At 40.2% G+C, this 14199-nt stretch overlaps 3 protein-coding genes across 3 annotated transcripts; all 3 read right to left on the bottom strand.

Moving 5' to 3' along the window:
• Positions 1 to 472: 472 nt before the first annotated feature.
• On the bottom strand, positions 473 to 2700 carry LOC131238509 (uncharacterized). Its single transcript, XM_058236220.1, has 8 exons — positions 2574 to 2700; positions 2355 to 2460; positions 1971 to 2215; positions 1689 to 1892; positions 1504 to 1596; positions 1306 to 1413; positions 710 to 1210; positions 473 to 593 (listed from the first exon to the last, which is right to left on the bottom strand). The coding sequence occupies exons 2-7, from the start codon at positions 2455 to 2457 to the stop codon at positions 926 to 928; spliced, it is 1038 nt and encodes a 345-aa protein (XP_058092203.1). The 5' UTR covers positions 2458 to 2460; positions 2574 to 2700; the 3' UTR covers positions 473 to 593; positions 710 to 925.
• A 5214-nt stretch (positions 2701 to 7914) lies between these two features.
• Positions 7915 to 9645, bottom strand: LOC131238899 (uncharacterized). Its single transcript, XM_058236486.1, has 3 exons — positions 9342 to 9645; positions 8078 to 9239; positions 7915 to 7987 (listed from the first exon to the last, which is right to left on the bottom strand). Exons 1-3 carry the CDS (start codon positions 9643 to 9645, stop codon positions 7915 to 7917), a joined length of 1539 nt encoding a protein of 512 aa, XP_058092469.1.
• A 182-nt stretch (positions 9646 to 9827) lies between these two features.
• LOC131238898 (uncharacterized) lies at positions 9828 to 10525 on the bottom strand. Its single transcript, XM_058236485.1, has 2 exons — positions 10442 to 10525; positions 9828 to 10347 (listed from the first exon to the last, which is right to left on the bottom strand). The coding sequence occupies exons 1-2, from the start codon at positions 10468 to 10470 to the stop codon at positions 9828 to 9830; spliced, it is 549 nt and encodes a 182-aa protein (XP_058092468.1). The 5' UTR covers positions 10471 to 10525.
• Between the last annotated feature and the right edge of the window lie 3674 nt (positions 10526 to 14199).

Here is a 14199-nt window from a genome sequence, read left to right as displayed (position 1 = left end):
AATAAAAATAAAAAAGCCGGAAACACCTAAACATTCAATCAAGAAGCCAGAAACAAGACCGAAACAAAAACATCAATTGTAAAAGATACAAAACAAAAACACCCCAAAAAATAAAAATAAACAAAACCCATCTCAAAAAACAAACTTCCCAAGCATCCAACAGCAAGAAGAAGAAAAACCCATCTCTTGAAAAATCCTATTAATCACAGACAACCATTCAACAACGTACTTACTAGCCTCTTCATGAGCTTCCCTCCTGCAACAATCAATAGCATAAAAAGCCAAGTGCAGCAGCCCAAAGAAGAGAGCTCAAGGAGAGGAGCTAAAAAAAATCAAAGAAGCTGCTATTTTTATATGAGAGATTGATTTATAAAAATAAAATAAAAAAGGCAAACAAATGCAAAGGCAATCTGAATCCAAGAAAAATGAGTACAGTACCATCAGACATTCCTAGATTTCCAAGTTCATTAGCAAACAAAGCATGAAGCAAAAAAGTATGGCCCACCTTTTTCCAATCTGCAACCCTCATTTTAAGACAGCCCTTGGATTCTTTTGCATGTCAAACACATAAATACACATAAATACGACTTGACCTGAAAAAGAAAGGACCAACTATTCAATGATGGTGAACTACAAACTCATGAAATGTAATAAAACATAAATATATATATAAAAGATAACACATAAATGAATCTCAGCAAAAAACTACCTATTGATTCTTCGGAACCTTCGACTGAGGTCCCTCAGCCTCAGGTCTATCCCTAGGAGTGGATACTGAGTCAGCCTCTACATTTAGTACATTGCCCGAAGTTTGGTCTGTTGCAACCAATGAGTTCATAGTATCTCTCATTCGTGCCATCATCTGCTCTGTTATTCGCTCTGTCATCCGTTGCTCCATCTGCTCCGTTATTCGCTCTGTCATCCGTTACTCCATTTGCTCTAGATGCTTAGCCATCTGTTCTTTCATCCGCTCCTCCACTAGTTGCTCTACCCACTCATTCATGTGTCGTCGCAACTCATCAGTCTCCCTCCTGAGTTCTGCAATGGTATTTCTTGTGCCCCATAACGTGGAAGCTGTGGGACCTAACCCCATCATGCGGACCCGACCCGGATGCTCTGGTCCCAATATCTGGGATAAGAGATCGTCTCGGGCAGTGCTACTCTGAGAGGACTCAGCAGTCCGAGTTGCCCGTAACTCCTCAATCATTTCCTATAGTGTAGAAAAACATTAAATAAGTTGTTCAATATCATTACTTAATGAAAAGTATTGGCTAAGATGTCAATGATTGATAAATTTCTACATACAATAACATGAGCCGACTCTTCGTTCACAACACTCCCATCTTTCTTCCGATGGGTCGTTATGAACAACGTTGCCCGATCAGGAGACTCTCCACCAAGATTCTTTGCCCGCTTTTTCCATGTAAAAACAAATGAGTTGATAACAATCATATTAAAACAGAATGATGGCATTTCAAGTTTAGAAATCAAAGAAGAATTTACCTCTTCTTCACGCACTTGAGCAAAGCTCCTTGAGCCGGCAGTGTGGGCCATACGATGCTTGCTGCGGTTGATTTTATTCCTTTGAGTGCGGGCCTACAATGTGACATAGTAAAATAACTAAATTTTAATATAAATAACAATATACACCAACATGGATATAATTTTTCTTTATGTTTAATTTTTACCTGTCCTTCATCACTTGACCAATAGGTGACGAGCCACTTCCAGTGTGTCGGCTCCACTCGATCAGGACAGTGAGCTAGTCGTTCCTCATTAGTCAAATATCGCTTGTAGTGTTCTTTTTTTAACCTCTTCTTCCACTCCTTCCATGAAGCTCCGATGGACTTCAATACCCAATTTCGACGCTCCTCGTCGATATTCCACTTGATCTGCAATACATCAATCATCAATTATACTTAGTATACAAAAATACAAAAAGAGTAATTGAATTTTTGATTTCATATTACCTTCACTTCATTCCAAATCTCATTCTTGTGAGATAGTGGCACATGATGCCAACTATCGTGATCAAGAGGTGCTAAGCGCCCATTCCTAGATAAAATGCCCAGCCACCTTATAAATTCATTGTACTTATGTCCAATGGGCTGCCCGTACTTATTCCAACTGATATTCAGTTGCTTATTGGGTGGCAAGTTCGCCACCTCGCTGATGACTGTAGGGCCTCGAAATCGTCTATTATGAATACCACCCTCTTTATGAAACAAAAGAATAGATATGAGCATTCTAAATATTTGAAATATAATATCTACATTTAATTAAATCAAGAACAGAACAAAACTATAAAAGTTACAAGCTTAACTTCACTTCACTTAAATTATATATTTACATACCCAGAGTCGATGCTGAACTATTTGAACTCTGTCCAACCTGGTTGGTGGTCGGGACCGGGTCAATAAAGCTCGAATGATGATGGTCGGAGGTCGACATCTTCATTTCCTTCACAATATGAAAATAATATATGTAATGAGATTGCAGTTAACCAAATAATTGTGAGCATAAAAAAAAAAGAAAGAAGAAGCATGCATCACATTTGTGTTAGGCATCAATACCTAGTCATCAGATTCCGACCTAGAATCGTGGTCCTCTTTAATCAAATTAGATAAGTTTTGTGGAGTGTTAACTTCGTTTCCCTCCACATCCGTCCTATCCCAACTCACATTATCATCATTGGCAAGCATAGTTGCTTCCAATGTATGATTAATGCAAGGCAAGCTCTGAAGGTATGTATCATTATTAACAAACGAATCATTCATGCCCATTTCGAACAAATCCCTTGGCTTTGACCTGATAACAACATGCCAATCACGATCAATAGGATCGGGGACATAGAATACCTGTTGTACTTGGGTTGCTAAGATATATGGTTCATCATACAGGTTCCGACCAGTATGCCATAATTGTTTGAAATTCACGAGCGTGAACCCAAATTCATCCTTCTTGATTCCCCTGCCCTGAGTTCTTACATCCACCCAATCACACCTAAATAATACAACTTTCTTGGACCCACAATAATCCAACTCGATAATGTCTGTTATAACACCATAGTAATCCACATCCCCTATAACAGGGTTTCTATCATTCCCGATCGCCGAATCCGGCGCCGACAGCCTCCGTAGAACCCCATTTTCGGATCCCGGCACCCATTCACCAGGTTCCGATCCTGGAATACTACAAGGAGGATTTCAAGTCATCAGTCTGATTCATAATGAGCATAACAAAAGCATAACCCACAAACAATAACCACAAGAACACCACCACAAAATCCACTAAGATCAAAAACTTTTGAGTACAATGCGATAGAAAAGGAAAATACAATGTGATAAAAGAAACAAAACTCCAGAAGCTCGTCTGCACGGTCCAACTACGGCGAGACTATGGCTGCGACTGCGTCCTGGCGTCACCTGCACGCATCAATCGTGCATAAGCTTATGGAAAGCTTAGAGGGTGGTGTAAGTATGTGCGCAATATAAACGTACTCAAATGCAAGGTCAGAGTGATGTGGAAACATGGTAATGAGCACATGAATGCAATCAGCCGTACCAAGGCTATGCGGTGCAAGATATGAATGCCATCGGCCAAAAACACGGCCATGCGATGTGAAATGCAATTCAAGCATGCCAATCCTCAACATGTATCAGTACAGTTCTCATCCAGGATAATCACCGGGGTTCAATACACTCCAAATGGCACTGTCGCTCTCCTAGCCGCACAGTCCAAATGAGCGTAAGAAACCTCACTATCCGCCTGACCAATAGTCTGCCAATACCTATCCGGCACGTCGATAGCGGACCCATTCGCGAGCTGGTCAAACTCAGCCTAGTATTGCCCCCTACCCTCGGGCGAGTAAGGCCACACTCCTTCCCAACCGACCACGACACAGTGGGAGACACGGCCTCCTGGTATTCGGCCTTCGTGCGCTCGTATATCCACTCGGTCTCGACGTTGGAGTCATCCTCTGGTACCATCGGGTTTAGGGACTTTCACCCAGGGACATCTATAGTGCCCGTATGCTAGAACCAAACATTTTCCAGATTCAACCCACCATCCACGATGTGTCGTCAGAGGCTATGGCCCTGATGTCGCTAGGGCATATAGTAACTACAATCACACAAATGCAAGTGCATGAGTCACACTATCAGTCATGCAACAGTCCTGTATATACCATGCACTTGTATGAGGCAACTCCGCCTATCAGGGAGCCCATAAACAGTCTATCCAAAGGTGTATGCTATGATCAGTCATCCTCACATCAGGCATACATATGATGCGAATGATCATGAATCATGGATCTATACTAAACATGTATAAAGAGATGAGCTCTAGGTATAATGGAGATGACCCTATACGGCCTACTTACCATAATTATGGGCCTATCAGTGGGCCTTAGGGAGAGTTATAATGCGGACATTTAACCAACATTATCGATTCAATGTGGACATCAAACCAACATTGCTCCCAAGGAATGGCCTTCCATAAATCACACATTGTAATGGGCCTTTTATACATCTAATTGGGCCTTGACCCAAGGACCCAAGTACATCAAATGGGCTACATAACATGAGCCCCATATCTATATCAAGGTGGGCCTTAATGGGCCTCATAATGTGGGCCTAATACAAATCAAGGTGGGCCTCAACAAGGACCACTAATGCATGAAAATGGGCCTCCATAATGGGCCTTAAATTATCTCCACAATAGTTGGGCCGTTGGATGAAACACATACATTATGATGGAGCCCACACTAATAGAGAGTGCGGTTGACAATACTTACCTAAGTGGGGCCCACCAAAATGCTCATTTTCCACCCAGCTTAAGACCCAACATAATGTTTCTTTTCCACCCAACTAAGGTCCAACACAATGTTTATTTTCTACCCCAACTGTTCATAAAATTACGTGGACCAAGGTAGGGCCCATTGTAATATTTATTTGTCACCCAACCGTTCACAGGGTCTTATGGTACTGGGGTGGGGAGCTGTGTACACAGCCAGGGAAGCCCATGGTAATGCATGTTTATAAATGTATATATATATATATATATTTATTATTATAATAACTATTATTATATTCACATGGACAGGGGGTCCACTGGGAGGTGGTCCCCAAATCCAGTCCACTCATTATGTGGGTCCCATCTAGCTAACGGTCCAGCCCAGGTTTCAACAACATCCAAAACTCAGGTAGGCCCCACCAACTAATTTTATATATTTAGGCATGTCTTCCCAGGATTTTAAATGATGTGACTCACCGGAGTTCCATATACAGCTAAATTTTGGGGTGGACGGTGGAACTGTGGGGACCCATCAAATTGACGGTTTGGATGGGAAAAATGCATCAAGGTGGGGCCCACAGCTGGGGCCGTGAGCCCCAGCCAGTCCGTCCGCTCGTCACTCAGCAGCAGCGCTGCTGCTGCTTTTTAAAATTTTTTTTTTTTATTATAATATATTTTTTTTTGTTTTGGGGTCCACCGAGATGTGATTCACAATCCAGCCCATCCAATATGTGAGTCCCACCTAACTGACCGTTCAGACCAAGTTTCAGATTCATCCAAATTTCAGGTAGGCCCCACCAAGTGTTTTTATATGTTTAGGAATGTCTTCACATGATTTTTGATGGTATGGCCCGCCTGAGCTTTGTTTATGGCTGATTTTTGGAGTGGACGTGTGGGCTGAGGGGACCCATCAAATGGACGGTGTTGATCAACAAAAAACACCGTCCGCCCGCGGCTGGCGTGATGGCAGCAGCAGCGTCAGCGCTGCTGCCTCCCTTGTCTCTCTTTTGTTTTTTTTTTTTTTTGAAAATTTGATTTTTTTACGGATTTTCATAGACGGGGCCCACATCCGCAAAATCCACTCCAGCCATGGGTCCCTATGGCTTGATACAAGCCCATAGAGTCCAATATCGGGCTATTTTTGATATGCAGGAGCCTTAGGGAGTAAACCGAAGGTAGGAACACTGTTTCCTATGGTACGGCCCGCCAGAAAATGGGATCAACTTCATTTTTCGGCTCAACGCCTAAAATGAGTTGATGAACAATATGGACGGTTTGGATCTTACATATACATCAAAGTGGGGCCTGCATGAGTGGCCCACCTCTCCCTACTCTCTTCTTCTTTTTTTTTTTTTTTGAAACACAAAGGGGTTGCTCGTCCAGCGTCCAGTGACGCGGGACGGCGTGGATAAACACATGTCTTGTGGTGGGTCCCACATAGACGTGGCCCACCAAATATATATGTATATATATATATATACATATAATATATATATCATATTATATATATAATACATATTAAGTTATATATATTATATAAAATATAACATATAAGTATATATATACAAAAAGTGCATTGGGCCCATCCAAACAGTGGATGGTGTGGATCATCACCTGTGATAGAGTGGGCCACGCCGTCTGGTGTAGATGGACGGGGTAGACGTAGCACATATTGGTGGGATCCACACCATTACAAAGAGAGAGAAAGAGAGAGATAAAGGGAGATATACGGTGAGATAGAGGAACCCCGCCACTATGGGCCCTCTTGATTAGATCACATACATCCAAATGGGTCCCACCAACAAGTGGGCCCTGAAATTCAAAATAATGACAAAGCACCCACCTTATCTTCCTTCTTCTTGGTCTCTTAGACTCCAATGCCCCTCAGCTTCAACTTTGATGGAGGATGATGGACTCTTGATGGTGAGGATGAGAGATGGGAGGGTGTAGATGGATGATGGAAGGTGGACCACACTTGAGAGGGAGAGGAGGCTTGGACGTTTGGGGCTTGGGGTTGCTTGGAGAGATATGAGAAAATGAGAGAGAAAATGAGAGGATGGGAGTGATATGAGGTGATGGAGTGATGGGTGTAATTAATGGGGCATGGGTTTGTTTGAAAAGTGAGTAAAGGAGGGATGGGTGAAGAGAGAGAGAGTTGACTTTGTGAAGAGAGAGGTATGGGTTGTTGTACTTGAGATAAGGTTGCATTTAATGATGATTGATGAGACTTATTGCGTAGAGATTCCCTCGAAATCCGCAACGCGCGGTGTTTCTTCGGAATAAACGCTGATCGACATCTTCTTACCTGGGTATCGGTTCGGTGCGCAAGTCACGGCGTTGGAACCGCGGCGACGACGCGATCGTCAAGACATAAGTTTCAGATCGAGCCGACGTCGGTGCGCGGGACCTGGCTTAGGATCGTGCGCAAACACCGAATTCGGTGCGAAGGTTGCCGAAATTTGACCAATAATCCAACTCGATAATGTCTGTTATAACACCATAGTAATCCACATCCCCTATAACAGGGTTTCTATCACTTGTACTTGCAAAGCTTGATGTCTTTGCCGTCACTACAACTCCACTATTCTGTGTTTTCAAGTCTCTCTCACGGTCTCTTGTACGAAACCTGAAACCATTAATAATGTATCCTTTAAATCTTCTTGCAACAGTGTTAGGGCCCCGAGCCAGGCTTTTAACTTCTTTCGGAACTTGATCATTCCCAACATGGTCCACATGCTTCCCAAGCCAATCTGAAAAGTTTTCATTGTGGATGCGTTCTAGGAGCCTCGGTGCTCTTCGGGGCATCTCCTTCTTAATCACTTTCCTGTGTTCACTGCATTTTATTCAATTCGATGAATAAGTTGTAAACAAGTGAGATTCTTATGAATTAACGCTACAAATAAAACTACTCTTACTCAATGAATGGTGCAACCGCATTGGTGTTGAACAACACATATCTATGTGCCTGTGTCCTATCAACATATTCGATAATAAACACGTCAATCTTTCCCTATGGACGACCTACTGTCGCATCCCTAAAGTCCTCATTTCGAACCGGTCTGTTGAATCTTGTCTCAACGCCATGTAAGTACCGAGAGCAGAATGTTAGGCATTCTTCAGTTAGGTACCCTCTGCAATCGAACCCTCTGGCCGACTTCTGTTTCGAACGTAGGACTTTAGTCTCTGTAGGTACCTATAGTCACATAATAGACATATAAGTATACATGAATTTATCTATTACAACAAGATAAATGAAATGTCATATTAAGACCTTAAAACACACCTTTCGATTGGGTACATCCAGCGGTACTGTACTGGCCCGGCTAACATTGCCTCGCTGGCTAAATGTATAGGCAAATGCACCATGATATCAAAGAATGGCGATGGAAAGATCCTCTCTAAATGGCAAAGTGTTAAAGTAATCTGAGATTCAAGAAACTTGAAATCCTGCATCCAGCCAACCTTGGAACACAAATCTCTAAAGAATCCGCTTAATTCAATTAGGATTGAGCTCACGTTTGGAGGTAATGTCCTTCGCACGGCGATCGAAAGTATTTGTTGCATCAAAACATGAGTGTCATGGCTCTTGAGTCCTAAAATCTTCTTCATTTTGAGATTGGTACATCGTGAGATATTACTCGCATAGCCATCTGGTACCTTCATGTTCTTTATGACTCTGTAGAAATCATCCTTCTCCTTATTCGCCATTGTAAAGCATGCAGGGGGCAAATATGTTTTGCCTGATGGTCTCTGCTTTGGGTGAAGTGTTCGTCTTATCTTTATTTCTTGGAGGTCCAGACGAGACTTCACATTGTCCTTTGTCTTCCCGTCGATGTTCAACAACGTCCCAAGGACATTGTCGCATACATTCTTCTCGATGTGCATCACATCAAGGCTGTGACGCAACATATTACCTGCCCAGTATGGTAAATCGAAGAAAATACTTCTCTTCTTCCAACAAGATGCCTTTCCCTTTTCCTTATTATTGTCTCGATTTCTCTTCTTTCCAACTTTGGTATCAGACTTCTTTTCAAATATTATGTTAATTTTGCTCACTTGAGCTAACACTTCATTTCCAGATAGTTGTTTCGGCACATCTCTCAACTCCAGCTTTCCATTAAAGTTCCTTTTATCATGTCTATACCTATGATCTCTATCCAAAAATTGACGATGACCCATGTAAAAAAACTTATGGCTATGTGTCAACCACTGGGACTTTGTGTCCTTATTGCAGTTAGGACAAGCGAGCTTACCTTTTGTGCTCCATCTTGACAACATTGCATATCCAGGAAAGTCACTAATAGTCCATAACAAAGCAGCACGCATTCGAAAATTCAACTTCGATGATGCATCGTAAGTGTCGACACCAACCTCCCACAATTTAAGCAATTCTTCTATCAACGGTTGTAGATACACGTCGATATTATTGCCAACACCATGCGGGCCTGGTATAAGTAGAGACATCATGATGTAAGGCTACTTCATGCACATCCACGGTGGTAAATTGTATGGCATCAAAACAATAGGCCATGTGCTATGAGCAATACTCATCATCCCAAAGGGATTGAATCCATCAGTTGTTAACCCAAGCCTAACATTACGACTATCATATGAAAAATTTGGGTGTTGCTCGTCAAAAGATTTCCATGCAGGAGAATCAGCAGGATGTCTCATGCACTCATCCTTGGTTCGTCCCTTGTCATGCCATTTCATGTTTTTAGCTGTTTGTGCTTCCATAAATAACCTTTGTAACCTTGGTATTAATGGAAAATGCCACAATGTCTTTGCTGGAATCTTTTTAACTTTGGAGGGAATAGTTGTTGCCTCATCGTCATTAGAATCATGTTCCATCGTTTTCCATCTGGATATACCACACACAGTACATGACTCATCGTTCACATTAGTCTTCCAATACAACTGGCAATCATTGGGGCATGCATCGATCTTGTTATAATTGAGGCCCAGTTCTTTAATAATCTTCTTGGTCTCATAAAAGGAACTCGGCAATGTCTCACCCTCGGGGAGTGCTTCTTTCAACAATTCAAGCAACATGGTAAATGACTTTTGCTCCATCCATTTAAGCACTTAAGTTGATACATTCGAACAACAAAAGAGAGTTTCGTGAACTTCTTACATCCCGGGTACAAGGCTTGTTCAGCGTCTTGCAACAACCTGAAGAATCTTTCAGCTTCAGGATTCGGTTCCTCTTGTATTGGCTCCTGTGATGGCAACTCAGTTGGCATGTCATCCACACCTGATATTCCAAACACATCATGCAACAATCCATGCATGTCATCACGTGGAGGAATATCATCATGTGTACTAGTTGCAGGGCCGGAAGTCGATGAAGAAGACGCCTCCCCATGGAACACCCAACGGGTGTAATTCGGCATAATTCCCTCACACACAAGATGATCTACCACTTCTTTATGAGCACGCCAAAAGAGGTTGGCGCACTTTACACATGGACATAAGATCTTTCCCTCGCTAGCAGCATTGTTGAATGCAAACTCAATGAATTCCTTCATGCCCTTAACATATTCCAAGCTCACCCTATATTGTCCAAGGAAACAAAGGGAACTCTTAAAACAATGCAACTTTATAAGGAATCCAAATTCGAAGGAGAGGGTGTTGCTCAGCACATTACCTTGACTTTTGCATCCAACTCTTATCCATCACTTGTATCCAACTTTGAACAATGCAATACTCTGCCCAAAATTCATGTCAATCCACTGTAGTTATTACTCTACTCAACATTGATCCTGCTACTATCTTATATTCTAGTATATTTTATCCACTCTGTTAATCCATTTTAACAGATAATTTTATGGCTTGAGACTAAAAATGAAGTATATCAAAATCTCAAGTGGACTGCACCGCGGTAAACAGTGTGAATTGAAATTCTACCATTGAAAGATTTTTGTGGGCCACAAAAGTTTTAGATCAAGATGTTATTTGCTTTTTCCCTTCACCCATGTCAACGTGATCTTATGAACAGGTTGGAGGACAAATAAAAATCACTTTGGGCCCTAGAAACTTTTCAACGGTGGAAGTTATTATTCCCACTGTTTCCTGTGGTGTGGTCCACTTGAGCCTTGGATATGCTTCAAGTTTTGGCTCAACCACTAAAATGGGCTAGAGAAATGATGGACAGTGTAGATAAACTATATATATATATATATATATATATATATATATATATATATATATATATATATATATATATATATATATATATATTCACAGTGGGCCCAACTGAGTTTACTCAATAGGATAAAAGCATACTAAGTTACTCAGTACGCAATCTGATTTCACTTGGAAGAGCCGTGGGGTCCAAAGCAATGGTTGGATTTGAATTTCTTCCTACCACCGTGAGGGTATTTTGAGATGTTTGTAGCAGATCCGGTGGTGTAGATATTCAATCTAACATGTTCTAACCATCAATACTACACATGTTAGACAATCTCATCCATCAATTTTCTCCAAGTTTCCATGCTAATTAATAAACAGCTGGGACATCCTATTAAAGTTTGATTTGGTCCATTTTACCATACAAGACTATTTGGATAGTAATCAATTGATACATCTTCATTTCACAGAAGAGAAGGCTTTGTCATGTTCAGGTTCCATAGGCTACACCATACCATCCTGGGATTCACATAAGAGATGGGGCATGGTTTTTCCTTGGCCAAAATTACTTTTCAAGTTGGCTGAGACAGGGCATTGCTTTTGTCCCTACACTTTTTCAGTGGTTGGAGAAGATAAGCCATGACTTCTGTAGCTAGACTTGATCCTGCTACTATCTTATATTCTAGTATAAATTTATTTGTAATTTCCATTTTCTATCTTGTATCTTATGCTTGAGGCAAAGTTAATCATGTGTGTGAATGCAAACGAAAATTTTAATTGTTTTGAATTATCATCTGCATGCCACGTGAATAATAGATTACTAACATAGTAACACCATTGTTACACATCTGACCATCCGCCGAACAATTTTGATCAATGTGTATTCTCAATCAACACTCAACCACCCATAAGAACATAATAAAATTTCTTTTGATCTCCGAATTCCAAAATATATGAGATTACTAAAATTCATATTTTTTGAAAGATTACTAAAATTCACATGAAATGCTTAGAAGCAGAAATAAGTAAAAGGATGAAGGTCAATGTACCTTGACGTGAACCCTCAGATCCGATCCCCTGGCCTTGCAGGCTGAGAAAGCAAACACAACAAAAACAAATTAGAAAACAAATTTCTGAAACCAAAACTTCCTACATGCTTTTGACCTTTCAAGCCTAATCCAAATGACCATGCAAAGAATTGAGCTTGCATCTGACAGGCTTGAACCCTGAACCATGAGGAGGTAGAAATGAAAAGAATTGAGCTTTTGTACTGTAGTGTCTATAATAATAACATTTATCCTTTCATATTTACCTATTAATTTGCAAATAAAACTATATTGTACATGCACATTGTATGTACTGCAGCAACCCACATACCCTAGCATACCATGTATTGTAAGAAGGAGCTTAATACAAAAATGTATGGATTTCCATGTCATATTAGACCTCTGACACAACACTCCACCTAAAACAACAAAGATCTCAATTTGATCATTCTCTTTCCAAGGATTATAAAGATCTCAATTTGTTCAGCATCAAACTCAGTAATGAAGGGGCTCATTACACTTTTTTTTTTTGAACAAGATCCATTACAAATCAGTTTTTCCCAATGTGTCTTTCCATTCCACAAAAGTTCAATGGAAACTATCAGATTAATCCCATTTCAAAGCATATAAATTGCCATGGTTCAAATCTTCTTTGAACAAGAAATCTGGATAACCTTCTCTTCAATACTACTACATCTATCAAGAAATGATTTTTTTTTATATATATTTATTTTTCTTCTTTTTCTTAGAAACTTTTTTTCAGGAATGAAGTATTTACTCAAAAAAAAAAGAAGGAAAACAGCATCAAGGAAGCAGGACAGAATTCTCAATGTAGAGACTAACAAGGATCACCCTCCCTAGCCAGGGAGACCACAACAATGCTACCATCGCTGGAAAAACAGACAATCTATATGTTTATCAAGGAGGCTTTCTAGAGGGCAGTTTTTGTCAAAAATGAAGATAGGCAAGGCTTCTACTTCACAAGAGGTAGCCCATCGCAAAACCTTTGATAATTCCCTCCCCACAGTCAAGGAGCCTAGAAACTCCCTCACAAAAATCCTCAAACCTTCAGAAAGTGGCCTTTACGGAAATCATCTCTTCCATTAGGCAGTAGATATGCTTTGACAATCATGCCTTTCTCATCTCCAAACACCCCATCAACACCACAAAGAACAGTGATCTAACAAAAATAAGCCATCAAAATTCAGCTTCCAAACTCCTGCTGTACAAGTCCAAGCATGTGTACATGAGGCTCTGAAGCTTTATTACCTGCGACTTATATTCCAATGTCTGAGAAAATCAAAAAGCCTTGACCCCACAAAGATACGAGTATGGGGAGCCCACATGATGATACTAAAATTTAAAAATTCAATAACTTCGTCAATGGAATTCATCACATTCTAAAAATCTGACTGTTCTTTTGTTTTCTACCTTTATAGCAGGTCATTCCAATATGTGGCACCAGAATGGATATATATTAAGCTCCTTCTTACAATACATGGTATGCTAGGGTATGTGGGTTGCTGCAGTACTTACAATGTGCATGTACAATATAGTTTTATTTGCAAATTAATAGGTAAATATGAAAGGATAAATGTTATTATTATTGTATTATTAAGTTTGGCCCAGAAAAATGGAAAACAATCAAAATCAGCTTTAAAATATCTGTCCAATTTCTGCTATGAGACAATGTGAACATAAACCATGGTAGAGATAGCATTTTACAGAAATTCTGCAGCAACCAGTATGAGGGAATTTTTTTTTTTTTTTTTTTTTTTTTTTTTGCATATGTCTAAAATCTCATTCCTAGAATAAATATCCATCAGAAATATGCACATATAAAAATGCACTACATTCTACCATATTAGACTTATCTGGCATAGAAAATGCGCCGCTGGACATAACTTTTTTTTAGATATACTTTTAGATAAATCTCTAAAATCTAAATACAAAAACCTAAATTACAACTTAAATCAGCAAGAATCAAAACAAAATCCAATGAAATCTCTAAGAATAAAGAGACATAAGTTAGATCAAGATCAAAACAAATCAAGCACCAGAAATCAAGAAAAAATTACAAAAACCAAACCCTATCCATGTTTTTGCAATCGGTGAGGAGCTGCAATCGGTGTATATGCCCCTTGTTTTTCTAGCCTGCACGAAAATCGGCAATGGAGGAGCAGATTTCGCACTAGAGAACAGGGTTTTGCTCTCAGATCGAACACCAAAC

The sequence above is a fragment of the Magnolia sinica genome, chromosome 3 (assembly GCF_029962835.1).
Source record: "Magnolia sinica isolate HGM2019 chromosome 3, MsV1, whole genome shotgun sequence".
Classification (NCBI taxonomy): domain Eukaryota; kingdom Viridiplantae; phylum Streptophyta; class Magnoliopsida; order Magnoliales; family Magnoliaceae; genus Magnolia; species Magnolia sinica.
The sequence above is the reverse complement of the archived record's forward strand: the minus strand, read 5'-3'. Positions and strand labels throughout refer to the sequence as shown.